General features: G+C 33.2%; 1 protein-coding gene across 1 annotated transcript in view; it reads left to right on the top strand.

Annotated features, from left to right (window-relative positions):
• Window positions 1-25,412, top strand: part of LOC145297619 (protein phosphatase 1F-like) — a 308,056-nt gene that overhangs the window by 273,806 nt on the left and 8,838 nt on the right. The window contains exon 4 of the mRNA XM_080143697.1: window positions 17,334-17,522. Coding sequence (XP_079999823.1) covers window positions 17,334-17,522 — 189 coding nt within the window. The remainder of the gene's footprint in view (window positions 1-17,333; window positions 17,523-25,412) is intronic.

The raw sequence follows: 25,412 nt of genomic DNA, 5'->3' as shown, positions 1-25,412 counted from the left end.
AATAGGCTCCTGTAATTGTGGTACCCTTTGCCAGGAAATCTGTCATCACTACTCCATCCTGGTTCCAGAAGACTGTGAGCATGACCTTGCCAGCAGAGGGCTGCACCCTTGCCTTCTTTGAAGGTGGTGGGTCCAAGTGCTTCCACTGCATTGACAGGGCTTTGGTCATAGTGATGGATCCAGGTTTCATCCTATGTAATCAGTCTTTTGAAAAACTTTGACTCATCTTCTTGGCACATCTCCAAATTCATCCTCGAGCACTCGACGCGTTCTCGCTTCTGGAATGGTGTGAGCAACCTGAGAATCCATCTGGCAGACACCTTATGCATATGCAAATGGTCATGAATGATAGTTTCCACAAACCCTGTACTAATCTTGACATCTTGGGCTATTTGGCGAATAGTAATGCGCCAATCTTCCAAAATGGCAGCGTTAACTTGACGAACAGATGCCTCATCAATGGCAGAGGGGGGGGGAGACCAGGTCTTGGAGCTGTTTCCACAGACTTCCGGCCATGTTTGAATTCACGATGCCAGCGTTTTACAGGGTCGTATGATGGGGCATTATCACCATAAGTTTCTTTCATTTCATCAAAAGTCTTCTGTGGTGTGCGTCCTTTCAAATACAAAAACCAGATCACTGCTCGACATTCAACAGGCTCCATTTCACACCTGACTCAGTTCAAACACCTGTAAAACAGAAACCACAATTAGTTCAGAGCTGTAATTTGCCACATAACCTATAGAGATATAAATCATTGCACATGCAAAATTTCAGCTAGATCAGACAACTGGAAGTGGATCAGGGGCATTACTTATTGCACGCCCCTCGTAGATACATAATATTAATACGTTAATAAGGCGTGTATAGCTCTGCCATAAAAATCAAAGATGGCGTAAACATCACAAAGCATGTTGCAACTACTCTACAGATTTTTTTGGGGATTTATGTATATCATGCCCAAAATTCTTTTTTCTTTTCTTTTTTAAAGTTAATGAGTTCTTATTCTTCTGATGAGTCAAGGTGGAAAATATTTTTTAAAAATTGACATAATAATTATATGATTGTTTCTGTGTTAAGAAACAGGTGTTGTCAAGAATTGATCATTTTAACATGCTAAAAGAAATAAGCGGTAAGATGAACATCTTGGAATTTGGAATATAGACTTTTTGTTATTTATTTATATATATAAAGTGATCTTGTCTGTCTGTCTAAGAAACGGTCTCTACCAAATTCCTCTGTCAATGCGCAAATATACATTTATTGTGTTACATTTTAAAGTTTTGATATCTATGTATCCATAGGTGTGGTGCTTGCAAATACCGCTAGAAAGCTAAATATTTTAGTTTTGATTCTAGCTGGCGCCACTGAAGTCATTTTTTTTTTTCTTCACTTTTGAAATTACTACTATATATTGGGTATCATGTAATAATCAATACAAAATTGGCTCTATAATAAAAAAAATAAGAAATTTGCATAAATGAAAAATATCATATTTAAGCGTATTTTATGACCGGGCAACGCCAGGCAGCCTGCTAGTAATCTATACTGATAAAGATGACGATCATCACCATCTTTTTCTCCTGCTCAACCTAAGAAGCTCAAGATAAAAAAAAAAAAAGTCTTAACGACGTGGAATGCGGTTAAGTACAGTCAGAGTTATAACATGTCTGCCACTTGATTCGATCACCAGAAAGGTCCTCCGTCATCCACCGTTTTTGTTGAATAAATTAAGTGCGTTAACAATCTGTTAATGCTTATTCATATGATTTGTTTGTTTTTTTTTCATCTACCTTCCTCCACTCGTTTGGATTTATATTACCCTTCATCTTGTAAAGTTAGCAAAGATTACGCCCCTCCCTCTTCTCACACATTCTCCTGCCTACTTCAGAATAGGGAGAGTTTTATTATTATTATTACTATTATTATTATTATTATTATTATTATTATTATTATTACCTTACAAGGTACACACCCATCTTAGGCATGCATAATGTCTTACCAGGTTGTAATTTATACTTTTAATTATGCTACCTAGTTATGTAATGTTGGTGCATGCGTATAAATATTTCTTGGTTTATAAAGGAGTCTTTGTGTAATATATATATATATATATATATATATATATATATATATATATATATATATATATATATAGCTGGTTGTAAGATACGCTTAAATATGATAGTATAATTCATGCAGATTACATATTTATTATTATAGAGACAATTCTCTATCGATTATTATATTAAACCTAATATATGCTAGTGAGATCAAAACTAAATATATAGCTTAATGTGTAAGAGGAAAAGAGAGAGTTCAATTCCACAAGAGAAGACTTATCTGGATAATGCGAAGCTCAACAATTATTATTATCTACCAATATATAGTTTTGTGACTTCATTTCATACTCTTGTTGTCCTATTGTATAAGCTCCAATAATAATCGCTGAGCTTGGCATTATCCAGATAAGTCTCCTCCTGTGGAATTGAACTCTCTCCTATATATATATATATATATATGACTTCGTTGCTATTAGCTAGAAGCGAAACCAAAACATACAACTCTCCACCCTCATTCTTTAGCCTCTGAGCCACGCTCGTATGCATATATATATATATATATATATATATATATATATATTCACTTGTTATCACTTTTTTTAAAAGATGGAATAGCCCAATCGTCCAAGACAAGATTCAAGAAATCAAATATGTATATATATATACATGTCATCCCATTTTTTTAAAGGATGGAATTACTCAATACCCAATATTAGAATCCAAAATGCAAGGAAACAAGCAAGGTCCATAGAGTTTATATATATATATATATATATATATATATTGTGTACAGAAAGTTGTTAGATAAGACAAGTCATTGGTACCGTTGGTTTCAAGCCCGATAATTAGGACCGTTTAAGATATCCTTATCTAGCTCTCTTCAGCCAATATTCGTCTATTCGTCGTCTTGTCTCATTTAATAACTTTCTGTACACAAAATATAAATACGCTCTTATATTTCAGATTTTCCTTTTAATTGAGCACTCTGCTGGATTTCTTTTTCCCCAAAAAACTAATCATATATATATATATATATATATATATATATATGTATATATATATATATATATATATTATACTAGACTTTATGCTGTTAAAAACGAGCAAAAGATATAGCCCATTGACTTAGACTGAATGTTAAATTGATGGTTGAATTTGATTAAATTGGATCTTTTTTGCATTAAATACGAATCACAATTGCCGTTAAATATGTTGGTAATATTAGAAAGTAAAGTTCAAAGAAAGAATTCCCTACCATCATGCTCTTCTCGCAATTCTTGGTATCAAACCCCAGCACACATCTGTCAGAATTTACTCTCTCTCTCTCTCTCTTGCTCTGTCTCTCTCTCTCTCTCGCTGTCTCTCTCTCTCTCTCTCTGACGAACAGGATTTTCGTTTGAAAAACCGACTGCATCTTATTTGCATATTTCCCCCAACTCTCGTGACCTCACATGGCCACCAGACCATAAATAGCAAGAGCGGACATTTTTTTTTTCTTTATGCCTTTCCTGTAATGTACGGCATGTTGTACGAGATCAGGTTTGTATTACTTTTTAGTCTTTAGGAACTTTATCAACCTTCTCTTCCTCTGCTGGCAAGGAAACTCTCCGTATGTCTAAGATGTGACGTGGTTTTCCATATCTGCCACTTTGTTTTTGGAGAGTACTTCAGTTAAAGTACCTCTTTCCCAACGGGCTGTGCAACAAGAATTGGATAGTTTCACCCACACAAATTTCACCAACCGTGTTCTCTGCATGTGCTTCTTCCACTCTCTCTGTTACTGCTAATGGATGTTGCCATTCGTATGTAAAAATAGATTGGTGTGACACTGACTTTTCATCTTGGCCAGTCTTCGGTGCCATATTATACCAAAATACAGCCTCTTGGAGCAAAATTTGGCTTTTCGATGCCACAGCTATTACAGTGCGATAGTGCTACTCTATAATTCCATTACCACTTGGGTGGTATGCAGTTCTAAATTCTACTTTGCACATAAGTCTCTAAAAACTTCCGAGCGGAAAGACATACAGTTTTCCACCAACACCTCTTCTACTGGGGTCCTTTCCATAAACACCTCCTTGACAACGTCGTCTTCTATTTTGTTTCTGATTTTCTGCCATATCGCTACTCTCCCAAGCCCACAGTCAATTATAGTTGAAAACGGTTCATATTGATAATGCATGATATCAATAGCCAATCATCACCAATTCTTTTCAACATGCAATTCTTCTTTTTCATGTCTAGTTGGTGCAGGGTTAATTGATTGACATTCCCTACATTGTTTCACCACCTCTTGGACATTTTGCATTGTGATATGTGGATTCGCTTTTCTTGCAAGGTATAAAATCTGTTCTTTTCCAATATCATGCATCTTATGCAGGTCTTTTAGATGCTCTACTGCACAACACACCAGAGTCATGTGTTTCTCTTTCCTTAGCCAGGCTTTCTTCACTCTCATCAGCTCGTCTGCTTTATTTTTCTGTGATGTAACCAGGTTGACAGTTATCTTCAGTCCGAATTCTCGGATCAAGTCTCCAAGAGCTCCAAGCTCGAAGGTGGTTGGTGATACGCAGATCAAGACAAAAAGATCAGTGGAGATGCTTATTGAATCTCCACTGATCCTTTTGTCTTGATCAGCATATCACCAGTCACCTTCGATTTGATCCATAATGCCACTGTTGCAGAGTCTGTCCTAACGTCCGCTATCTGTAGCCCCCATTTTAAAGCCAGATTGATACCCTCCATCATAGCATCGGTCTGCAACATTGATATGGGCGCTATCATCCTTTTTTTGTAGCCAAGCAGCATATTTAACAGTCACTTCTCCTATTTCCAATAATACCCCTAATGCCAGGCTGCTAGCATCACTCCATATTACCTCTTCATGGTTCCTTTTTATATGCCATTCTCCTTTTACATGGTCCATTTTTTTCACTTCTGCAATGACTTCTTGTATCATGAGCAGTACTTCTTAGTCAATTGCATTCTCCTAAATGTCTGTAGCAGTCTGCATGCAGTTTGCAATTATTCAACTATAGGGTAATGGCCAATCAACTTTCCACATATAGAGAAAAGCTCTCTCTTGGTCAGGCCATCCTTGGCTTAGAGGATCTCGTTTCTCCGTCCAAATATAAACTTTCCTGCCTTATTGTGCTGTCGTCTTAATCCTAAAGCCATTCCATTTTCCAATGACTCAGATGGTTTTGCCATCAATCCATATGCTTTGACATGACCTCTCACCCTCTACACAGTCACCCTGGTTTCGTCCACCAGTACATCATTGATGTAAGAGTAGTTACCTCTCTTCACCGCAGAGTAAATGTTGTATTGTAGTGACTAATTCTTATTAATTCCTTACTCTGCATGATTAATTGCACTGATTTCGATGGCAATAAAATTAATGGGAGTGTAAAACATTTGTTGATCCTCCTTCAATCCCGGACAAAGTCAGGTTTCCCTGCTATCGTGATGTTAAAATCACAAGATTACTCTACCTTCTTTAATGACATTTACACTTTTTGAACTATATTTCTTACTGCAGTTAACGTTGGTTGAGTGGTTTGTTTCTTGCTAATGGAGTCAGTTAGCTTCGTGGCTGGGTGCGAATCTCCTGACTGGCAGTAATTGTGACTCCTTGCACTGATATGTTAGTGTGTGTGTGCACTTTTTGTGTGTGTCTGGCAAAGGCTTTTGGGGTGGGGCACTTGAGTAGGGTCACTGTTTTTTGGAACTTTTTATATGCTTCCTAGATTATAATATCTCCAATTTACGAAAGGGGGTCGTGTGTATCTTTTATTTGGGCAACTTTTACTCGCTATTTTCACAATATTTTTTACTCTCCGCATGTTTTTTGGCTTTTCCGTATAAAAAAGCGAAGGAGTGTTCAAACACCCGCGCAACGCCAGGTACCCCTGCTAGTGCATATATGAGAGGAAACTCGTGCATATGTAATGGGAGGCAACTCTCCAAGGCTCTAGCTAGACATTTCTTTGATTTATTGGCAAGGAGAATGATAGAACACTTTTAAAGAATGCGGGTATGAGTAGAAGATTAAATTATTTGAAGGGCATAGAAATTAAGTTTTCTGGGAGAGGAGATCTGAACCTGCCTACCTAATTTGGTAGAACAAAGTAGCATAAAAAATATTCACGGCTTTACCTTATTCACAAAAAAATGTATCCTTTTTCAAGCTAGTAGCATACAAATATTCACGACTTTACCTTATTCATGAAAAAAAAAGTATCCTTTTTCAAGCTAGAAAGTTTACAGTTCACCTTTATTTATACAGACATATGTATTTGTGTGTTTGTTTCTGTGGTTGACCGCCCACCCATCTTGTTTATATTTGTTGGTGCGTGTATGCACATATCATTATTGTCAACTGTCATTCTTTATTGCCTCTCAGACTCCTGGCAATGCCCAGACAACCTTTCCCCTTTTCTTCTCGCTTCGTTCTGTCCATCTCCATCTTCACTTCGAAAAGCTGTCTTTGCCAAGATGGAGTCTCACACTTCATTGCATCTGCCAGTCTCTTCCCATATTCCCATTATTTCACTCCATTAGGTTTACCCTTCCCCATGCCATCAATCATTGACTTGCCAATATTCTTTGATACATACACACACAAAACTACAAACTATCTTCAAACATGCCATCCATTTTATGATTACAGATTTTAATTGTAAGAAATGTTTTTTTAACAACTTTATTTTTAAACTAAGATATCACAATGATAATAACATATCATTACACTTGTATATTTCTCAAATGCATCGGACAATGGTATGAATTTTCACATACAATTAAAACAATCATGTAGAAATATTAAACTTGTAAGAAGTGAGCATAAAAATGTTAAAGTGCGGCAACATAGACAAAGTGTTTTCTGTTTTATCATATTTTTTCTTTTTGTTATTTTTTTTACCTCTTTTCTCGTCTTTTCATCTTTTTTCATTTTCATTTTTTCGTCTTTTTTCATCTGGTCATCTTTTTTTTTCGTCTACTAATCTTTTTTTTTTGTCTACTAATCTTTTTTTTTCATCTGCTCATCTTATTTTTCGTCTGTTCATCTTTTTTTTTCCGTCTGTTCATCTTTCTTTTTCCGTCTGTTCATCTTTCTTTTTCCGTCTGTCCATCTTTCTTTTTCCGTCTGTTCATCTTTCTTTTTCCGTCTGTTCATCTTTCTTTTTCCGTCTGTTCATCTTTCTTTTTCCGTCTGTTCATCTTTCTTTTTCCGTCTGTTCATCTTTCTTTTTCCGTCTGTTCATCTTTTTTTTCCGTCTGTTCATCTTTTCAAATTTTATTTTATCTATTGTCCTTTTTGCTTCTTCTTTTCCTTTTCTTCTTCTTTTCCTTTTCTTCTTCTTTTCCTTCATCTTTTCTTTTCCTTCATCTTTTCCTTTTCTTCATCTTTTCCTTTTTTCATCTTTTCCTTTTTTACTTTTTATCTTTTCCTTTTTTATTTTTTATCTTTTTTCATCTTTTTCTTTTTTCATCTTTTTCTTTTTTCATCTTTTTCTTTTTTCATCTTTTTCTTTTTTCATCTTTTTCTTTTTTCATCTTTTTTTCTTCATTTCTTTTTCTTTTATTTTTTCTTTTTCTTTTTTTTTCGTCTCTTTCTTTTTTTTCATCTTTTATTCATGCCTTGTTTTGTGCATCTTTCATTTTTATAACACAGTATTTTACACACAAATTGATTGCATGTAACGGATAAACTTTTAGATTGCATAAAAGCATGTATTTGACCTACAACCATTTTATGATATGACTTTGAAAAAATCTGCCCATTGTTAACATTGGATAAATAAATCCAACCATTCCACGTAGGTGGGAGTTTTTTTTTGGGGGGGGGCATCAAAAGGAATTTTAATGCAGAATTTTTGTCTTTTTTTCTCAAACGAAAACCGTTTATAAAATATGCAAAAGAAACGTTATCACTTTTAGGTTTTCCTCAAGAAATGCAAGCATTAAGAAATTAAAATGTAACCATTCTTAAGACCTGCTACTTGAAACTAAAACCACTTATTACATGTCAGATATTCTTGACGATGCCAAGACAAATATTCTTGAGTTCTTCTGTCTTTACCTTTACTCCATTAAGTTGTCTATGCAATGATGGAGTCCCATGGTTCGTTGTATCAACCAGTCTCTTTCCATATTTCCATTAATTTATTCCATTAGGCTTCTACCATCTAGGGAAAAAAATGCAATTACCCTAACCATCAATCGTTGACTCTCTTAGTAATATTGTTTGACACGGACACCAAACCACAAACAATGCCAGAGAGCATGCTCTGCCAGAAAGTCAGGACTGTAAATTTGAATAGTTTAAGGTTATAATTTTTTTTTTTTTTTTGTATTTCAATTCCTTGATTTTGTAAAGTTTTTAATTTCTGGTAAAATAACTGGATCTTACAAAAAGTAGTATTGCCATTGTTATTCGAAAAGATTGCGATGATATGGAGTATTGGATCACTTGTTGTCACATATATTAAACAAGCGGGGGGTACCCGGTGATGCCCGGGTGTTTGGAGGTGTGTGTTGAGGACAAAAAAAAAAGTGTTCGTAAGCAGACAGGCTTGAACCTGTCACGAACCCGTGACGCGAAGGAGAAAAGAAAGTGAAAGAAAACGTGACATTTTACCGTTATGCTATGAAGCCATAGGAAGTGAAAAGCGTTCAAATTTAGCGATGTCAGAAAAAGTTGACTTGCTAAGTGAAGGAGTTCATGCAGGTGCAGAAATGAACGTTGGCTGAAGGCCAGTTTAGCTTTTCGCCGGTTCATTTATTTGTTTCCTCACGATGTTGGGGAAACCAAGCTCCCCCGAAAAAGGAGGAACTCTCAAATGAATAGCAATTGTCTGATATGAAGGGCTTTCCCCACATTGATCAAAGCGAATTGCTTTCAAGACGTCCTGGCACGAAAGGCCGCTGATGGCTTTACTTTGATTAGTGTTGCTTTATTTGTATGAAAAAGACCAACAAACACGCGAAAGGACGGAATAGCATGAATTTTTTTATAAAAGTCGATGTAAATAAATGCAGATACGACGTCCGTTGGCAAATCGTAGATATTATGATCTAGGGAGTATATAAAAAGTTGTAAAAAAAATAGTAACCCTATCTAGACCCCCCCCCCCGAAAAAAAGCCTTTCTTGGACATACAAAAACGCGTGCGGCCACTTTCGCCTTTTATATATATAGATGAAAGATAAGGAATAAAGTTATGACTTTTTTATATCCTCAGAACAATAAGAAAAAAATAAAGAGAAAATTAAAAACTTTCTTAATTTTTTTCTGTTTTTTTTTCTCCGTGTTCTGATAAAATAAAGTTATATATAACTTTTATTCCTCATCTTTCATTTCATATTGTTTGCTCCTCTGAGTAGTGTTGAGCCATTCTTATCTTGATAAGTTTTGCTTTGTTAAAGATTTACTCTTTCATAACATAATTTTATATATATATATGGAAATAGATTCTGATTTATCTGGGCAGGAGCTGCTAAAAACAGCCTATCCTGCCTTGACAGAGTACAAAATAGACTTCGTGGCTTAGTGGGGGATGCCCTTTTCTCTACCCTGCAACCTCTCTCCCACAGAAGAGACGTTGCGAGCCTGTCCTTGTTTTATCGTTATTTCCATGGCAGATGCTCGTCTGAACTCCAATCTCTGGTCCCCCCTCGCCAATCTTTCACGAAAAACACCCGTCTAGCTGAATCCACTGTGAAAAATTTCCCCCACTCTATATCTGTGCCTAAATCAAAACGCAGATTCCATGAACAAAGCTTCTTTCTTAGAACTGCACGCCTGTGGAACTCTGTTCCGTCTGCCTGCTTCCCTCCGGACTACAACTTGGTTGTCTTCAAGTCCAATGTTAACAAATTCCTAATGAACCGCCCCCTTAAGTAAACATTTTAGCAAATCTCCTCACTAACGTAATGTACTTGCAATAACCCTTATCCCTGAGTGGCTTCCGGGCCTTGATAAGTGGTGATCACTGTGTAAAAAAAAAAAAAAAAAAAAAAAGTATAAAAAAAGAATACGAAAAGTATAAAGGCTTTGGTGACGTGCAGGAATGCAAAATAATGTTATGAAAAAAAATTAAAAAACTTTTTTTACAAGTACATAATTTTCGACTGATAATTATTAAATACCTACAGACACTAGTGTGTCTTCCTTTCGGGAATCATCAGTGCAGTGTATCGATATTAACACCAGTTGATAGATTCGAACCCGGCAACAGAAGCATCTCTGACTTCATTAGCAAGAACCCAATCCATTCGGCTACCGTTAACCATGAGAAATATTATTGAAATTTAAACATTTATTTTTTAAATGCTTTTTAACGTCTGTCAGAGTGATCTAATCATTATATAATGATTTGCACATGAGAGCTAAATAAGAAAATATTTTTAAAAAAACATGATTTAACAAATGCTAAGTCAATACACTTTTTACTTACCGTGAAGATACAACCTATTATTTGGAATCTGCACTCATGATGATGATAATCATCATCAGTATAACATGTTGGCACTTGTTAAAGGTTTTTAGAAATTGACTTCCAAACTAAACTCTGTCAATCAAGAGAAAAAGTCTCTCAGGCATGCTTATGTAGTGTGATGTATGAAAGTGAAACCTGGCGAGCATAGGGTTGAGGACATGCGTTACATGGAGAGAAATGATATGAGAATGATACGGTGGATATGTAAAATGTCAGTCTTAAAAATAGGCTTAGATCTGATGGCCTTAGAGGAAGCTTAAATCTGGACAGTATAGGGAGATGTGTACAGGGCAGGAGACTTTGTAGATTTGGTCACATTTAAAGAATGGATAAGAGTTCTTAGATTGGTAGATGTAGGACAGTTGAAATAGCAGGATCAGTTGGCAGAGGAAGGACATGGAAAACATGGGATGAAGTGATGAGGATGGATTTGAGAGAACGTTAGGGGAATAAATAAAACTTTCGACAGAGATAGGTTAGTTGGGAAGTGAATTTCTTAAAGCCGTCCAACATATGTCAGCATATAAAACAGGCATTAAACCGATGATGGTGATGATGATGACTAATGTTGGAAAGAAATGAAGAAATTTTATAATTTATTTAGGTTTCTATGAAAGTCTGTTTTTTTTTTTTTTTAAATAATACTCAGTATATAAAAAATAGATTCTTATTTCAATAAAGATTTGCTAAAAATGTTTTTTTTTTTTTTTTTTACATTATCTCGTAATTCGCACACATTTTTATTTAAAAAAAAAAAAAAAGTGAAACAATTTTGGATTTTTTTCACTGGGTCTAAAGAATACGGCTTCCTGCTGAAAAGGGGTTTAGTCATCCGTCAGGAAATAACCTGCATTTCTTAGTGGATTCTTTGATTTTCTGTTTCTTTTCAACCGATTCTTCTCGAATATATTTTTTTTCTATAATTTCTGGTAAAAGTCAGATCGGTGACGGTTTTGGATTTGCATTCGATTTCCCTTCTCGCTGCTAATATGGACGCCCAGCTGTTTCAGATGTGAAAAAGCATTGTTAAAGAGATATGAAGTCGACGGCCATTTTTTTCTCAGCCTGAAAAGAAATATTGCCGTTCTCAACAGGAAATTTTAGTAGTATGGGGTATGGAGGGGTAGGAGCTATTTTAAGTTGCACCCTGAAGATGAAGGGAAGGTAGAAACAGTAAAAACAGCATTTTTTTATTAACCTTTCATTCTGCTCTTGGATAATTTCCTTTTTCCTACCTACTTTTCTGTTCTTTTCTTTGCATTCTATATCCCTGTTTGTTTTTCTTTTTTTCCTTCATGTTTCCTTTTTTTTTTCCTCATTTCCTTTTTTTCTCCGTCTTTCCCTTTATCCTTTCCTTTCTTTTTTCCTTTTTATCCATTCTTATTTCATTTTTATCCATTCTTTTTTCCTTTTTATCCATTCTTTTTTCCATTCTTTTTCCTTTTTTCCATTCTTTTTCCTTTTGTTTTTCATTCTTTTTTCCTTTTTTTTCCCCATTCTTTTTTCCTTTTTTTCCCCCATTCTTTTTTCCTTTTTTCCCCATTCTTTTTTCCTTTTTTCCCCCATTCTTTTTTCCATTTTTTCCCCCCATTCTTTTTCCTTTTTTCCGTTCCCCCCAAAAAGGGTTGAATGTCATAAAACAAAATAACTAAACCAAAATAGCCATTCTAGTTTCATTCATTCGTTTTCAGTGTTCCTTCTACTGTTTGTGTGAATATTCGTTAGGTTCTTTCTGTTTTTCAATCTAACAAATTTACAGACACCAGTCCAAGCATTATATATCTGAATTTAATATTCTATGCCAGGGGTCTGCAAAGTTTTCGAACACGGGAGGGGGGCACATTGCTGACTTTTTAAAGCTATGCGAGTTAAAAAAAAAAAAAAAAAAAAATATGACCTTGATGTATAAAAATAGTGTTTTGTTCTTTAGCTTTGCTTTTTTAGTGAAACTGGTTCTCCAAAACCTTATTTCTTTATGATTTTCTGAACAAAAAGAAAAACCACTACACAATTTTTACACATTTCCATTTTTTTTTTTTTTCCTGAATATTTTTACGTTTTTCCATAAGAGCTCCGTGGGCCAGATTAGAGAGTTTAGCAGACCAGATCTGGGCCGCTGACTGTAGTTTAGAGTCCCCTATCCTATGCCTATACCTTCATTATTACTGCTAGTTATGCATTATTAAACTGACATTTGACAAGGATTAAAGTGTCTTCTGACTCCGTCAATTCTATTTATCTTGGTAGGACATCATCCACTTTCCAACTCCATCCCCCCCTTTTTTTTTTACTTTTCTCTCCCACTTAGATCCCACTCCCATATAGAGAACGCCCTGCTGTTTTCGGTTTTGAACAAACCGGAAAACAGTGGGCGGTTTATTATTTAGAATGGGTTTGGAAGGTCTTACTAAGCAAATTTTTTGCTTCTTTTTCTACCCTGACTACCTCGTTTTATATCAGTAAAATCTTTGTATATAAATATATTTATGAAAAATAAAATTTGCAAGAAGATTATCTTAAATAGGATGTCCCCTAGAGTAAATGTGGTATTGTGGTGACAGAAATGATTCTAAGTGGCGTGGGCATCTTTGTCACTTTGGACCAATGATGATCTACAACATCCATTTTTGTTCTCGCACTTTGATGGCCTCATGCCTAATTTGTTTGAAATGTAAATTTTTAATATTTTCTGTAATTCAAAGTGTAGAATCTGTTTTGTTACTCTGTTTCATTTGTCTTGTTTCCGGTAATTGAAAGAAAAATCCTCATAGACTGCGGCAATTTTTATTTTTGTCCCAATCCAAAGTGCACCGCCATCTTTGGGGGAGGGTTTTTGCACATTTAAAGACCGACCTTTCCTTATACTCTGCCCTCGTGGGGGTGGGATTGAATAGGAACTGGTAAAGAACAGAAAAGAAAGAAAAGGAAAAGTTAGTTAAAAAAAAAAAAGTTAAGAAAAATAAAGATCATATAAATATATCGTCTTTGTTTTTCTTTTCTTTTTCTTTTTTTTTCATTTTCCTTCCCTTTCCTCTTTTTTTCTTCTTCTTCCTCGTTCCTCTTTTTTTTCCTTTTTTTCTTCCTTTTTTTCTTTTTTCTTCCTTTTTCTTCTTCCTTTTTCTTCTTCCTTTTTCTTCTTCCTTTTTCTTCTTTTTTTTCTTCCTTTTTTTTTTTTTTTTCTATTTTCACTTCCGAAACAATAACACAAAAGATAGATGCCTGCAGGTGTGTGTGTGTTTGACTGTCAGTTGTTATGGAAACGGGATAATATTACGTGGGAGATTTCCTGTCATTGTTTCATCTCTTATTCTGATCAACACTTGATGACCCGAGGCTAAGCACAACTAGTTACAAAAAGTTGACTTCTAGAAAAAGATGCGGAGGCTGATGATGATGGAGTGCGTGTTGATGAGGTCACGACCGTTGGAGTTGGAAAGAATTCTTAGTAAAATTAGCAATGTAAAAAAAAAAATAAAAAATTCACAAATTTTCAGACAAGTGAAAACAAATCATAAGGTTATAGTCAAGATTGTCTGCTCTTTTTTACTTCCGGTTTCTGCTGTCCATTTCTGCTGGATGATTAGACATTGTCAAATGGACAAGAAATCCATTCTTAACGTGGAAAGAGAGGAAAGGGGGTTCTTGCACGTTGTTTTGAGAGGAAGATAATCATTAATCAGATGGTACCATATCATGCTTGTCACCATCGTCCCGCCTGTAGAACAGAAACCGAAAGTCAAAGCATATATTAGGTCGGTGCAGAAGCTTTTGCCGATTTGAAATTTCATGTTGGAAATGAAAACCTGTTTTTGAAAATCTTTATTCATAACAATAGCGACCTTTGCTCTTTATAACTTTATTCCATCTATCAACGAGCTTATAAATGTCTTTGCTTGTAAAATTCTTTAAGTTTAGATGCAAAATATTACGTTTAATCTCATCATGATGTTAACTAAATGCCATCTAAATGGTTTTGTAATCTTCAAGATAAGTGATAATCCGAGGAAGCTAGGTTATAAGAATATGCAGGATGAAGCAACCAAATTCTCCAACGAGATCTTTGGTCAGTAGTGTTGCGTGGGGACAAGCATTATCGAGATGGAAGATAAGTCCCTTCCTGCTGATTAAAAAAAGATCGTTTTCCGATCAACATGACTGAGAATATTGTAGAAAAATATGAATGATGCTATATATTATTTAATTGGAATTCATTATTGAGATGAGTATTATTTATTAATTTATTTATTGCGGACTATTATCCTCATCTTTCTTAGATGTTGTTTCATGATGTTTCGACTAACTATTCCTCTGGCCTTCATCAGGTGGTAACCGTGACGGGATAGGGACTCTGAATCTCCTAACTGCATTCTCAGCAATTACTGTCATTCATAGTTGTCGTTTGACCACGTTTTGACCAAATAAGCCTCTGGCCAGCTTTGGGTAGGATTGAAACCGCTATCTTCAGACAGTTCTCACCTGGAACTGTAGAGATTCAACATCTCTATCTGAAGGGGCCCGTGGTGCAGTGTCCAGTTGAGAATTGTCTGAAGATAACGGTTTCAATCCTACCCAACACCGGCCAGAGGCTTACTTGGCCCAAAACGTGGTGAGACTGCAACAACTACGGATGGTGGCAATTGCTAAGAATGCAGTTAGGAGATTCGGAGTTCCTATCACGTTGCGGTTACTACTTGAAAAAGGGCAGAGGAATAGTTGGCTGAAACGTCATGAAACAACAACTAAGAAAGATGAGGATAATAATCTGCAATAAATAAATTAATGAATGATGCTTTAATAATATGAAATAAAAAAAGTTATAAATTAATCATGGGGATATGTTTAAGTAATACCAAGATGCATGAAATAAATTACAATGGTTAAAAATGTCCCTTTCTACAAACCGGTAAAAACTTTTGCACCGATGTGATACCAAATACCTTCGATAGGATCTAGCACAAAAGTCTACAGAAAAATACAAACGTGACAACATTATGCCGTATAACTTTATATACAGCATGATCACGTTAACACATTGGTCCTTGTTAAATCACTGTAGTAAATTCACGTTCAGCCTGGTCAATACCAGATGAGTGACCATTTAGAAATTGCAGGTGCTGCTGATACCGCCCTGCAAGAGCTTAAAAAACTGATGTCATCATCTCCCTTAACAGTGATATATATGCAACTGGGGACCACCTGTGAATTTCATATTCCCATGAAACTTCCTCCTCTGGAAGAAGCTAGTTCAACTGACCTAGGGTGGGTGCTACTTTAGTACAGCAAGCAAGATCCACAAGCTTGCTAGCTATGGAGTATCTGAAAATGTCCTCTTGACTATCAAATATTTTCTCTCTGATAGGTCTATAAAACTAATTGTTGGTGAGCAAAAGTCCAAAGCACATAGCCTCAATGTTGGCGTGTCTTAAGGATCTATTTTGGGCCGAACCGTTTTCCTGATCTTCATAAATATTCTTTCATATCATATTCTGAAGTCATTCATTGACGACTGTGCAGACGTCACAATTATGTATCATTCTATTTATCTATCTTCTTCACTGCAACCTCTTCCTCGCAGACGTAATGTTGCTAGTCTCAGTCTTTTCTACAAATACTATTATGACGTGTTGCTCACAACTGTCTGATCTATTCCCTGCTTCCTTTGTTTCAGCTCGTTTGACTCATTGGTCTAGTGGTCTCCATCAATTCACTGTTTTAATATCTCATTATAATACAGCTTTCTATTCCAGTAGCTTTTTTCCCAGGACTGCAAGATTGTGGAACTCTCTTCCTGCTCACTGTTTTCCTCCTGACTACAGCCTTGGTCCCTTTTCAAGACTAATGTCAATTGACATCTCCTGTCTTTGCTATAATCATCTTTCGTTCTTGTTAGCTCCTTACATCAAGTGGCTTTATGCCTTGTCTCTAGTGATTTTCATAAAAAAACATACCTTTTGAAGGGCATTGATGATCACAATCTTTTTTACTCTACCTCTTTCGACTTTGAGCACATAGTGAAACGGGGGTGGGGAAGGTGGTTTGTTACTTTGAATGTTTATAGACCTGATAGTTTAGTTTGAAAGAATTTTCAAAAGCAGTCCAACACATGCCAGCATGTAAAACGAGTGTTAAATCGAATACGATGATGGTGGTGCCATGACCTAGTCAAGAACTAGTAGTCTAAGGAAATGGCGACATTGTTTGATTGGTGCTTTTGCATTTACCGACCCGACCCGTGATTCTCATGAAGTTGGCCCAGACTCGCTCAGTAGCTGATGGAAATAACTGGAAAAGATTGGCCGAGCGTTCATCATTTTTTATTTTATTTATTTATTTATTTTTTTTTTACAAGCCCGCTGTTTTTAGATAATACGAAACTATGAAGGTTACTTTTTTTTATAAATTGTAAGAAATAAAAAATAAAAAAATAAATAAATTTAATCGCGCAGGTTAGAGTTAGGGTTTAGAGTTAAGGTTGGGTTAGAAACATGTTTGTCATTTTATTGTATTTCTATTTTTTTTTTTTTTTTTCTCAATTTTATGATAGCGGTTTAACGTTTTGTGATCGGCCGCTTCCAGTTATTCCCGTCAGTGACCGAACACACTCGAGAAACTGTGGAAATTGTGGGTCGGTAAATGCAAAATTACTGTTAAATTTGATAAGATTAAACATTCAGATTAAATACTTAATATTATTTTGTTGCTTCCTTTTAGCTATGTGTTAATTATTTTTTTTTTTAATTGTTTATTTGGTTTTCTTTCTTCTTCAGGGATATCCGAACCAGTCATATTACGCCATCTATGACGGCCATTCAGGAGTGGAAGCTGCCGTGTACGCAGTGACTCATCTTCATTGTAATTTGGTCAGGAGCCAGTACTTTGCTACCGATGTCCATCGTGCCATGAAATCCAGCTACAAAATTACTGACAAGTGTTTTTTGGAAAAATGTGCGCGGGAGGTAAGCCAATCATTGTATGTTCAATATTCCCTGTAGATGAGTCAGCTTTTTGCTCTACCCCCTTCTAAGTCGATCATTGTATCTTTTACAAGTATTTTAATGATGAATGCTCTGACGAACTACAAGCACTTGTACCCCCTCAATGTAAATACCCCCAACAAACCTCACAAACAGCTAAATCCCACCCCTATACACTAGAGATCCCTAGGTGTAAGAAAGTTTCTACTCCAATAGTTTCTTCCCCAGAATTGCTAGACTTTGGAACTCCCTTCCAGGATTCTGCTTTCCCAACTGTACTGACATGCAGAAGTTCAAGTGTAATGTGAACAGGCATCTTGCTGCTCATCTCCCTTCATAATATCCCTGCAACTTATGTCCCCGATAGTAGCCCTCTACTTCAATGTGGCACTGTCCTTTGTTTGGGGTGGAAATTGAATTAAAACAAAATCTCTTGTAGACTAGTCAACTTCTTGCTTCCACTCCATTCTTTTCGTAAGTCGATCGTTGTATCTCTATGTAATAAGCTGATCTACCCATTTAAGGAGTAAATGGACTTACCCAGAGATAATAAATGCAGTTGTATCTAAATGTGATGACAATGATTTGTGACAGTTATGATCTCAGAATCATGACGTATACTTCTGTAACATACTTTTGTCAATGCACGTTTTATTAATTATACAACTGTGTTTGTCTTATCAGCCTGCAAGGTCACAACACTGAGGGTGGAATCAACTTACCCCGTAACAATCTTAGATATCCTTTGTACACTAGTCTACTTTTTTCTTTTTTTTTTTTTTCACCCTCTTCTTCTTGTATGTCTACGGTAGTGTTTGAACATGGTCGTCATAGCCTAGATTTGAGTCCATTTGATTTTTTTCTCGCTGAAAAAAATAAAAACAATATAAATCTAAGTCGAGGGTTTACAGCAGAAATCAAAATTGTGCAGTCGATCAAGCGTGATTAGATTCAGCTCTATCAGTCCTGCGCAGCCATTCTGTACAAAATGCGTAACACGCTTTTCAAGAATGTCCCAAAGTGTTTGATCGTCGGCACTGTACCTACATCCATTTTTTTTTTTTTTTTTTTGTTTTTTAATGGTATCGGTTGAGACAATAAAGTCGCTTAGTGTAAAGAGCTAACAAGAAGAAAACTTGATTATTACTTTTTATATTCTTTTTCATAATGCCACTTTGAACATGAGGAGCTATTATTTGGGATCATGTGGAGGCTGTCCGGAGTTGAGCAGCGAGATATCTGTTCACATTAATTACATTTAAACTTCAGCAGGTTAGCAGGTTTCCGTCTGCCTGCTTCCCTCCGGACTACAATTTGGATGTCTTCAAGTCCAATGTTAACAAATTCCTAATGAACCGCCCCCTTAAGTAAACACTTCAGCAAATCTCCTCACTATCTTAATGTACTTGCAATAACCCTTATCCCTGAGTGGCTTCCGGGCCTTGATAAGTGGTGATCACTGTGTAAAAAAAAAAAAAAAAAAAAAGTACAGTCAAGGGAGCAGGGACCAGGGAGGAAATTCCAAAATGTCCCCGAGTGTTTGATCGTTGGCACTGTACCTACATCAAAGGAGGAAACTATTAGAGTAAAAGGCTTTCCGACATCTAGGGACCTCAACAGTGGAGAGGTGGGATTTTGCTGCTCATTGAGTTAGTCAAAAATATGTATGCCGTGGGGGTACAAGTGCTACGAGTTCATCAGAGCACATTCCATTAAAGTACTTATAAGACAAGCACTGGGATGCGACAGTGGGCCAGTTGGTTGGACCTATTAGATTTGAGACTCTTTTTTTTTTCTACCCTGTTTAAGAGAGAAAGACTTGTGGTAGATGCACCAGTCCAGATGTGGCAACAATACTCCATGCATGGGTGAATTGTGGCGTCGTAAAGATATAGGATGCTCTTTTGTGTGACTAATTTTCTAGCATGGTGCAGAGAGCCTACCTTCTTTGCAGCAGTCTTGGCAATGTCCTCAACATATTTGGTCTAATTCGTGTTCCCTGTGAATATTAGGCTGAGAAGTTTGAAAGATATGCTCTCAGATAGGATGCTATTTGGCATGGCAGTCACTGGTTGAGAAGGGTTTTTTGTAGTTATAGGGAAGTAGGATTAGTAGAAGTAGGATTATTGCAAAAATAGGAGATGCCTATTGACTTTAATCTTAAAAAGACCAAAACTGTTTGTAGAAGGAAAACAGTAAGCAGGAAGAGAGTTCCATAACCGTGTAGTTCTTGGAAAAAAAAAGTTACTGAAATAAGAAGCTGCATTAAAGTGAGGTATCAAAACAGTGAATTGAAGAAGACCACTCGACCAACGTGTGAAACGAGCTGGAACAAAGGATGCGGGGGGGGGGTAATAGACCAGGCAATTCTGAGGAGCACATCCCATAATAGTATTTATAACAAATATAAAAAAAAGACTGAGACTAGCAACATCACATGTGTGTGAGAGACAGGTTGCAGCGAATAAGAATCAAATAACATTACATGTCTACACTTAGTAAGAACCCTCAAATAGTTATTGAGATATTCCAGTTGACGTCAACCTTTTAAGTCTCTACCGTATGGCCTGTTAAAGCGAAGTCTTTTATTATTTGGACATGCAACTCAGAAGAGTTAATCTATAATGTATTCCTCCCTACCTTTCTGTCTGGTTGTCAAAAGTGTGACATTAAAACGCTGAAGACGTGGATAATAACCATCAAGAAGGACTTGGATAATAACCATCAACTGAACTCTTAGGTTCATGGGTGGTTGGCTTGCAACAATGGAATCGTTAGTGGCTATTCTCTCTCTATCTCTCATCTCTCTCTCTCTCTCTCTCTCTCTCTCTCTATATATATATATATATATATATATAGAGAGAGAGAGAGAGAGAGAGAAAGAGAGAGAATATATACTACCATGGCTGCCCGGCGTTGCCCAGGTGTTTGGAGAGGTGTGTGTTGAGCAAACCGTATCGCGAAGGAAGAAAAGAACGGGGGGGGGGGGACGTGACGTCTTTGCTGTTACGATCACCGCCAAACCGGAAGTGACATAGGTTTAAATTAAGGTAAGACAATTGAAAAGAGGGGGTGACTTTCGAAAATATCAGCGAAAAAAGCGACCCCCTCCCTGTAGAAAAGTGCCCAGTTGAGGATGAAAAAATTAATGTTTTTAGCCAATTTTTCAGTATTTGTCGTCTGAAGGGTCGAGCTTCAAAACGATACTGATCTTGTGAAAATCCGTCGCCTCTGTCAAAAGTTTTAGGCAGACATGCAAAAATACATACATACATACATGCATTTATATATTGGTAGCTCAAATTTTCGACCCAAACCGATTAAAAAGTTTGTCCTATCTCTCTGAATACCCTTTATGTAAAATTTCAAATGTTTAGACCAGAAATTGTCTGCGTAATTTGGTAGACTGCAGAGATCAAATTTTTTTTAAACTTTGACCCCTATTATGACCCCCTTAACATTTATTGTTTTGGGCTCAAATCAAATTATTAAGTTAGATCCATGTCCAAGGAACCTATATCTAAAATTTAAATTGTTTATACCCAAAATTGTCGGAGGAGTTTGGTAGAGTTCTCAAAGGTCAAAGTGTTGAATTTTGACCACCTAACAGCCAAATTTTTGGCGGAAAACGGATTATAATAATTTTCCCAAATCTCAATACCCTGTATATCAAATTTCGAGTATTTAGACTGAAAATTGACTGAGTTATTGTGTAGAGAAATGTACTCACACACAAACAAACAAACAATTTCTCTCTCTCTCTCTCTCTCTCTCTCTCTATATATATATATATATATATATATATATATATATAAATAAAAGTGAAACATGTATATATATATAAATAAAAGTGAAACATGTATATATATATAAATAAAAGTGAAACATGTATATCTATATAAATAAAAGTGAAACGTGTATATATATATATATAAATAAAAGTGAAACGTGTATATATATATATAAATAAAAGTGAAACATGTATATATATATAAATAAAAGTGAAACATGTATATATATATAAATAAAAGTGAAACGTATATATATATATATATAAATAAAAGTGAAACATGTATATATATATAAATAAAAGTGAAACATGTATGTATATATATATATATATATATAAATAAAAGTGAAACATGTATATATATATATAAATAAAAGTGAAACATATATATATATAAATAAAAGTGAAACATATATATATATATATATATAAAAAAGTGAAACATATATATATATATATATATATATATATATATATATATATATAAAAGTGAAACATATATATATATATAAAAGTGAATCATATATATATATATAAAAGTGAAACATATATATATATATATATAAAAGTGAAACATATATATATATATATAAAAGTGAAACATATATATATATAAATAAAAGTGAAACATATATATATATATATAAATAAAAATGAAACATATATATATATATATATATAAAAGTGAAACATATATATATATATATATATATAAAAGTGAAACATATATATATATATATATATATAAAAGTGAAACATATATATATATATATATAAAAGTGAAACATGTATATATATATATATATATATATATATATAAAAGTGAAACATATATATATATATATATATATATATAAAAGTGAAACATATATATATATATATATATATAAAAGTGAAACATATATATATATAAATAATATATAAAAGTGAAACATATATATATATATATAAAAGTGAAACATATATATATATATATATATATATATATATATAAAAGTGAAACATATATATATATATATATAAATAAAAGTGAAACATATATATATATATAAAAGTGAAACATATATATATATATAAATAAAAGTGAAACATAATATATATATATATAAATAAAAGTGAAACATATATATATATATATATAAATAAAAGTGAAACATATATATATATATATATATATATATAAAAGTGAAACATATATATATATATATATATATATATAAATAAAAGTGAAACATATATATATATATATATATATATATATATATATAAATAAAAGTGAAACATATATATATATATATATATATAAATAAAAGTGAAACATATATATATATATATATATATATATAAATAAAAGTGAAACATATATATATATATATATATATAAATAAAAGTGAAACATATATATGTGTATATATATAAAAGTGAAACATATATATATATATATATATATATATATATATATATATATATAAAAGTGAAACATATATATATATATATATATATATATAAAAGTGAAACATATATATATATATATATATATATATAAAAGTGAAACATATATATATAAATAAAAGTGAAACATATAAATAAAAGTGAAACATATATATATATATATATATATAAATAAAAGTGAAACACACATATATATATAAATAAAAGTGAAACACATATATATATATATAAATAAAAGTGAAACACATATATATATATATAAATAAAAGTGAAACACATATATATATATATAAATAAAAGTGAAACACATATATATACATATATAAATAAAAGTGAAACACATATATATAAATAAAAGTGAAACATATATATATATATATAAATAAAAGTGAAACACATATATATATATATATAAATAAAAGTGAAACACATATATATATATATATATATAAATAAAAGTGAAACACACATATATATATATATATATAAATAAAAGTGAAACATATATAAATAGAAGTGAAACACATATATATATATAAATAAGTGAAAATATATATAAAAAGTTAGTGTGTGTGTGTATATATATAGAGAGAGAGAGACAGAGAGTGTGTGTGTATATATATATAATCTCTCTATCTCTCTCTCTCTCTCTCTATATATATATATATATATAGAGAGAGAGATAGTGTATAAATATATATATATATAGAGAGAGAGAGAGGGGTAGTGTGTGTATATATATATATATATATATAGAGAGAGAGAGAGAGAGAGAGATATAGTATATATATATAGAGAGAGAGAGAGAGATAGTATATATATATAGAGAGAGAGAGAGAGATAGTATATATATATATATATATATAGAGAGAGAGAGAGAGATAGTATATATATATATATAGAGAGAGAGAGAGATAGTATATATATATATATAGAGAGAGAGATAGTATATATATATATATATAGAGAGAGAGAGAGAGATAGTATATATATATATATAGAGAGAGAGAGAGATAGTATATATATATATATATAGAGAGAGAGAGAGATAGTATATATATATATATATATAGAGAGAGAGAGATAGTATATATATATAGAGAGAGAGTATATATATATATAGTGAGATACTATATATATATATAGAGAGAGAGGTAGTGTGTGTATATATATATATATATAGAGAGAGAGAGATAGTATATATATATATATAGAGAGAGAGAGAGATAGTATATATAGAGAGAGAGGGAGATAGTATATATATATATATATATATATATATAGAGAGAGAGAGAGAGAGAGATAGTATATATATATATATATAGAGAGAGAGAGAGAGAGATAGTATATATATATATAGAGAGAGAGAGAGAAAGAGAGATAGTATATATATATATATATAGAGAGAGAGAGATAGTATATATATATATATATATATAGAGAGAGAGATAGTATATATATATATATAGAGAGAGAGAGATAGTATATATATATATATATAGAGAGAGAGAGAGATAGTATATATATATAGTGACAGAGATAGTATATATATATATATATAGAAAGAGAGAGAGATAGTATATATATATAGAGAGAGAGTATATATATATATAGTGAGATACTATATATATATATAGAGAGAGAGGTAGTGTGTGTATATATATATATAGAGAGAGAGAGATAGTATATATATATATATATATATAGAGAGAGAGAGAGATAGTATATATATAGAGAGAGAGAGATAGTATATATATATATATATATATATAGAGAGAGAGAGAGATAGTATATATATATATATAGAGAGAGAGAGAGATAGTATATATATATAGAGAGAGAGAGAGATAGTATATATATATATATATATACTGAGAGAGAGAGATAGTATATATATATATAGAGAGAGATAGTATATATATATATATATAGAGAGAGAGATAGTATATATATAGTGACAGAGATAGTATATATATAGAGAGAGAGAGTGAGAGAGATAGTATATATATATATATAGAGAGAGAGTGATAGTATATATATATATATATAGAGAGAGAGAGATAGTATATATATATATATATAGAGAGAGAGAGAGAGGGAGAGAAAGAAAGATAGTATATATATATATATATATATATATATATATATATATAGAGAGAGAGAGAGAGAGAGAAAAATAGTATATATATATATATATATATATATATATATATACAGAGAGAGAGAGAGAGAATGTGTATGTATAATATATATATGGAAATATAGAGAGAGGGGGGTAATGATAGATGAATTGAACTGCATAAATTTGATGAATGTAATTTAAGAATGTTTGTGTTTGCTTTTATATATTTAACTTTGTATACACTTCAGGTAGTTAACGTAAAGAAAATGTATTTCCTCTGCCAACAGACAGACATATTGTTATTTTCGATCCTGTGAAATGCGTAGTCTGTGTACAATAGTTCAACTATTTGGTTTCTTTTAAAATGTCATCTATTTTATTAGAGAAAGTCGGACTTTTAACTGTGTTTGGTCAACCTTAAACTCAGAACTACTGCAAAAGTTACATCATCAAATGTGACTTTGCTCAGTATTGCCATACGTTATTCACGATTTAGTGCTGACTTAAC

This window comes from Euprymna scolopes, chromosome 2 (genome assembly GCF_053919585.1).
Source record: "Euprymna scolopes isolate OS-2025 chromosome 2, ASM5391958v1, whole genome shotgun sequence".
Lineage (NCBI taxonomy): Eukaryota > Metazoa > Mollusca > Cephalopoda > Sepiida > Sepiolidae > Euprymna > Euprymna scolopes.
The sequence above is the reverse complement of the archived record's forward strand: the minus strand, read 5'-3'. Positions and strand labels throughout refer to the sequence as shown.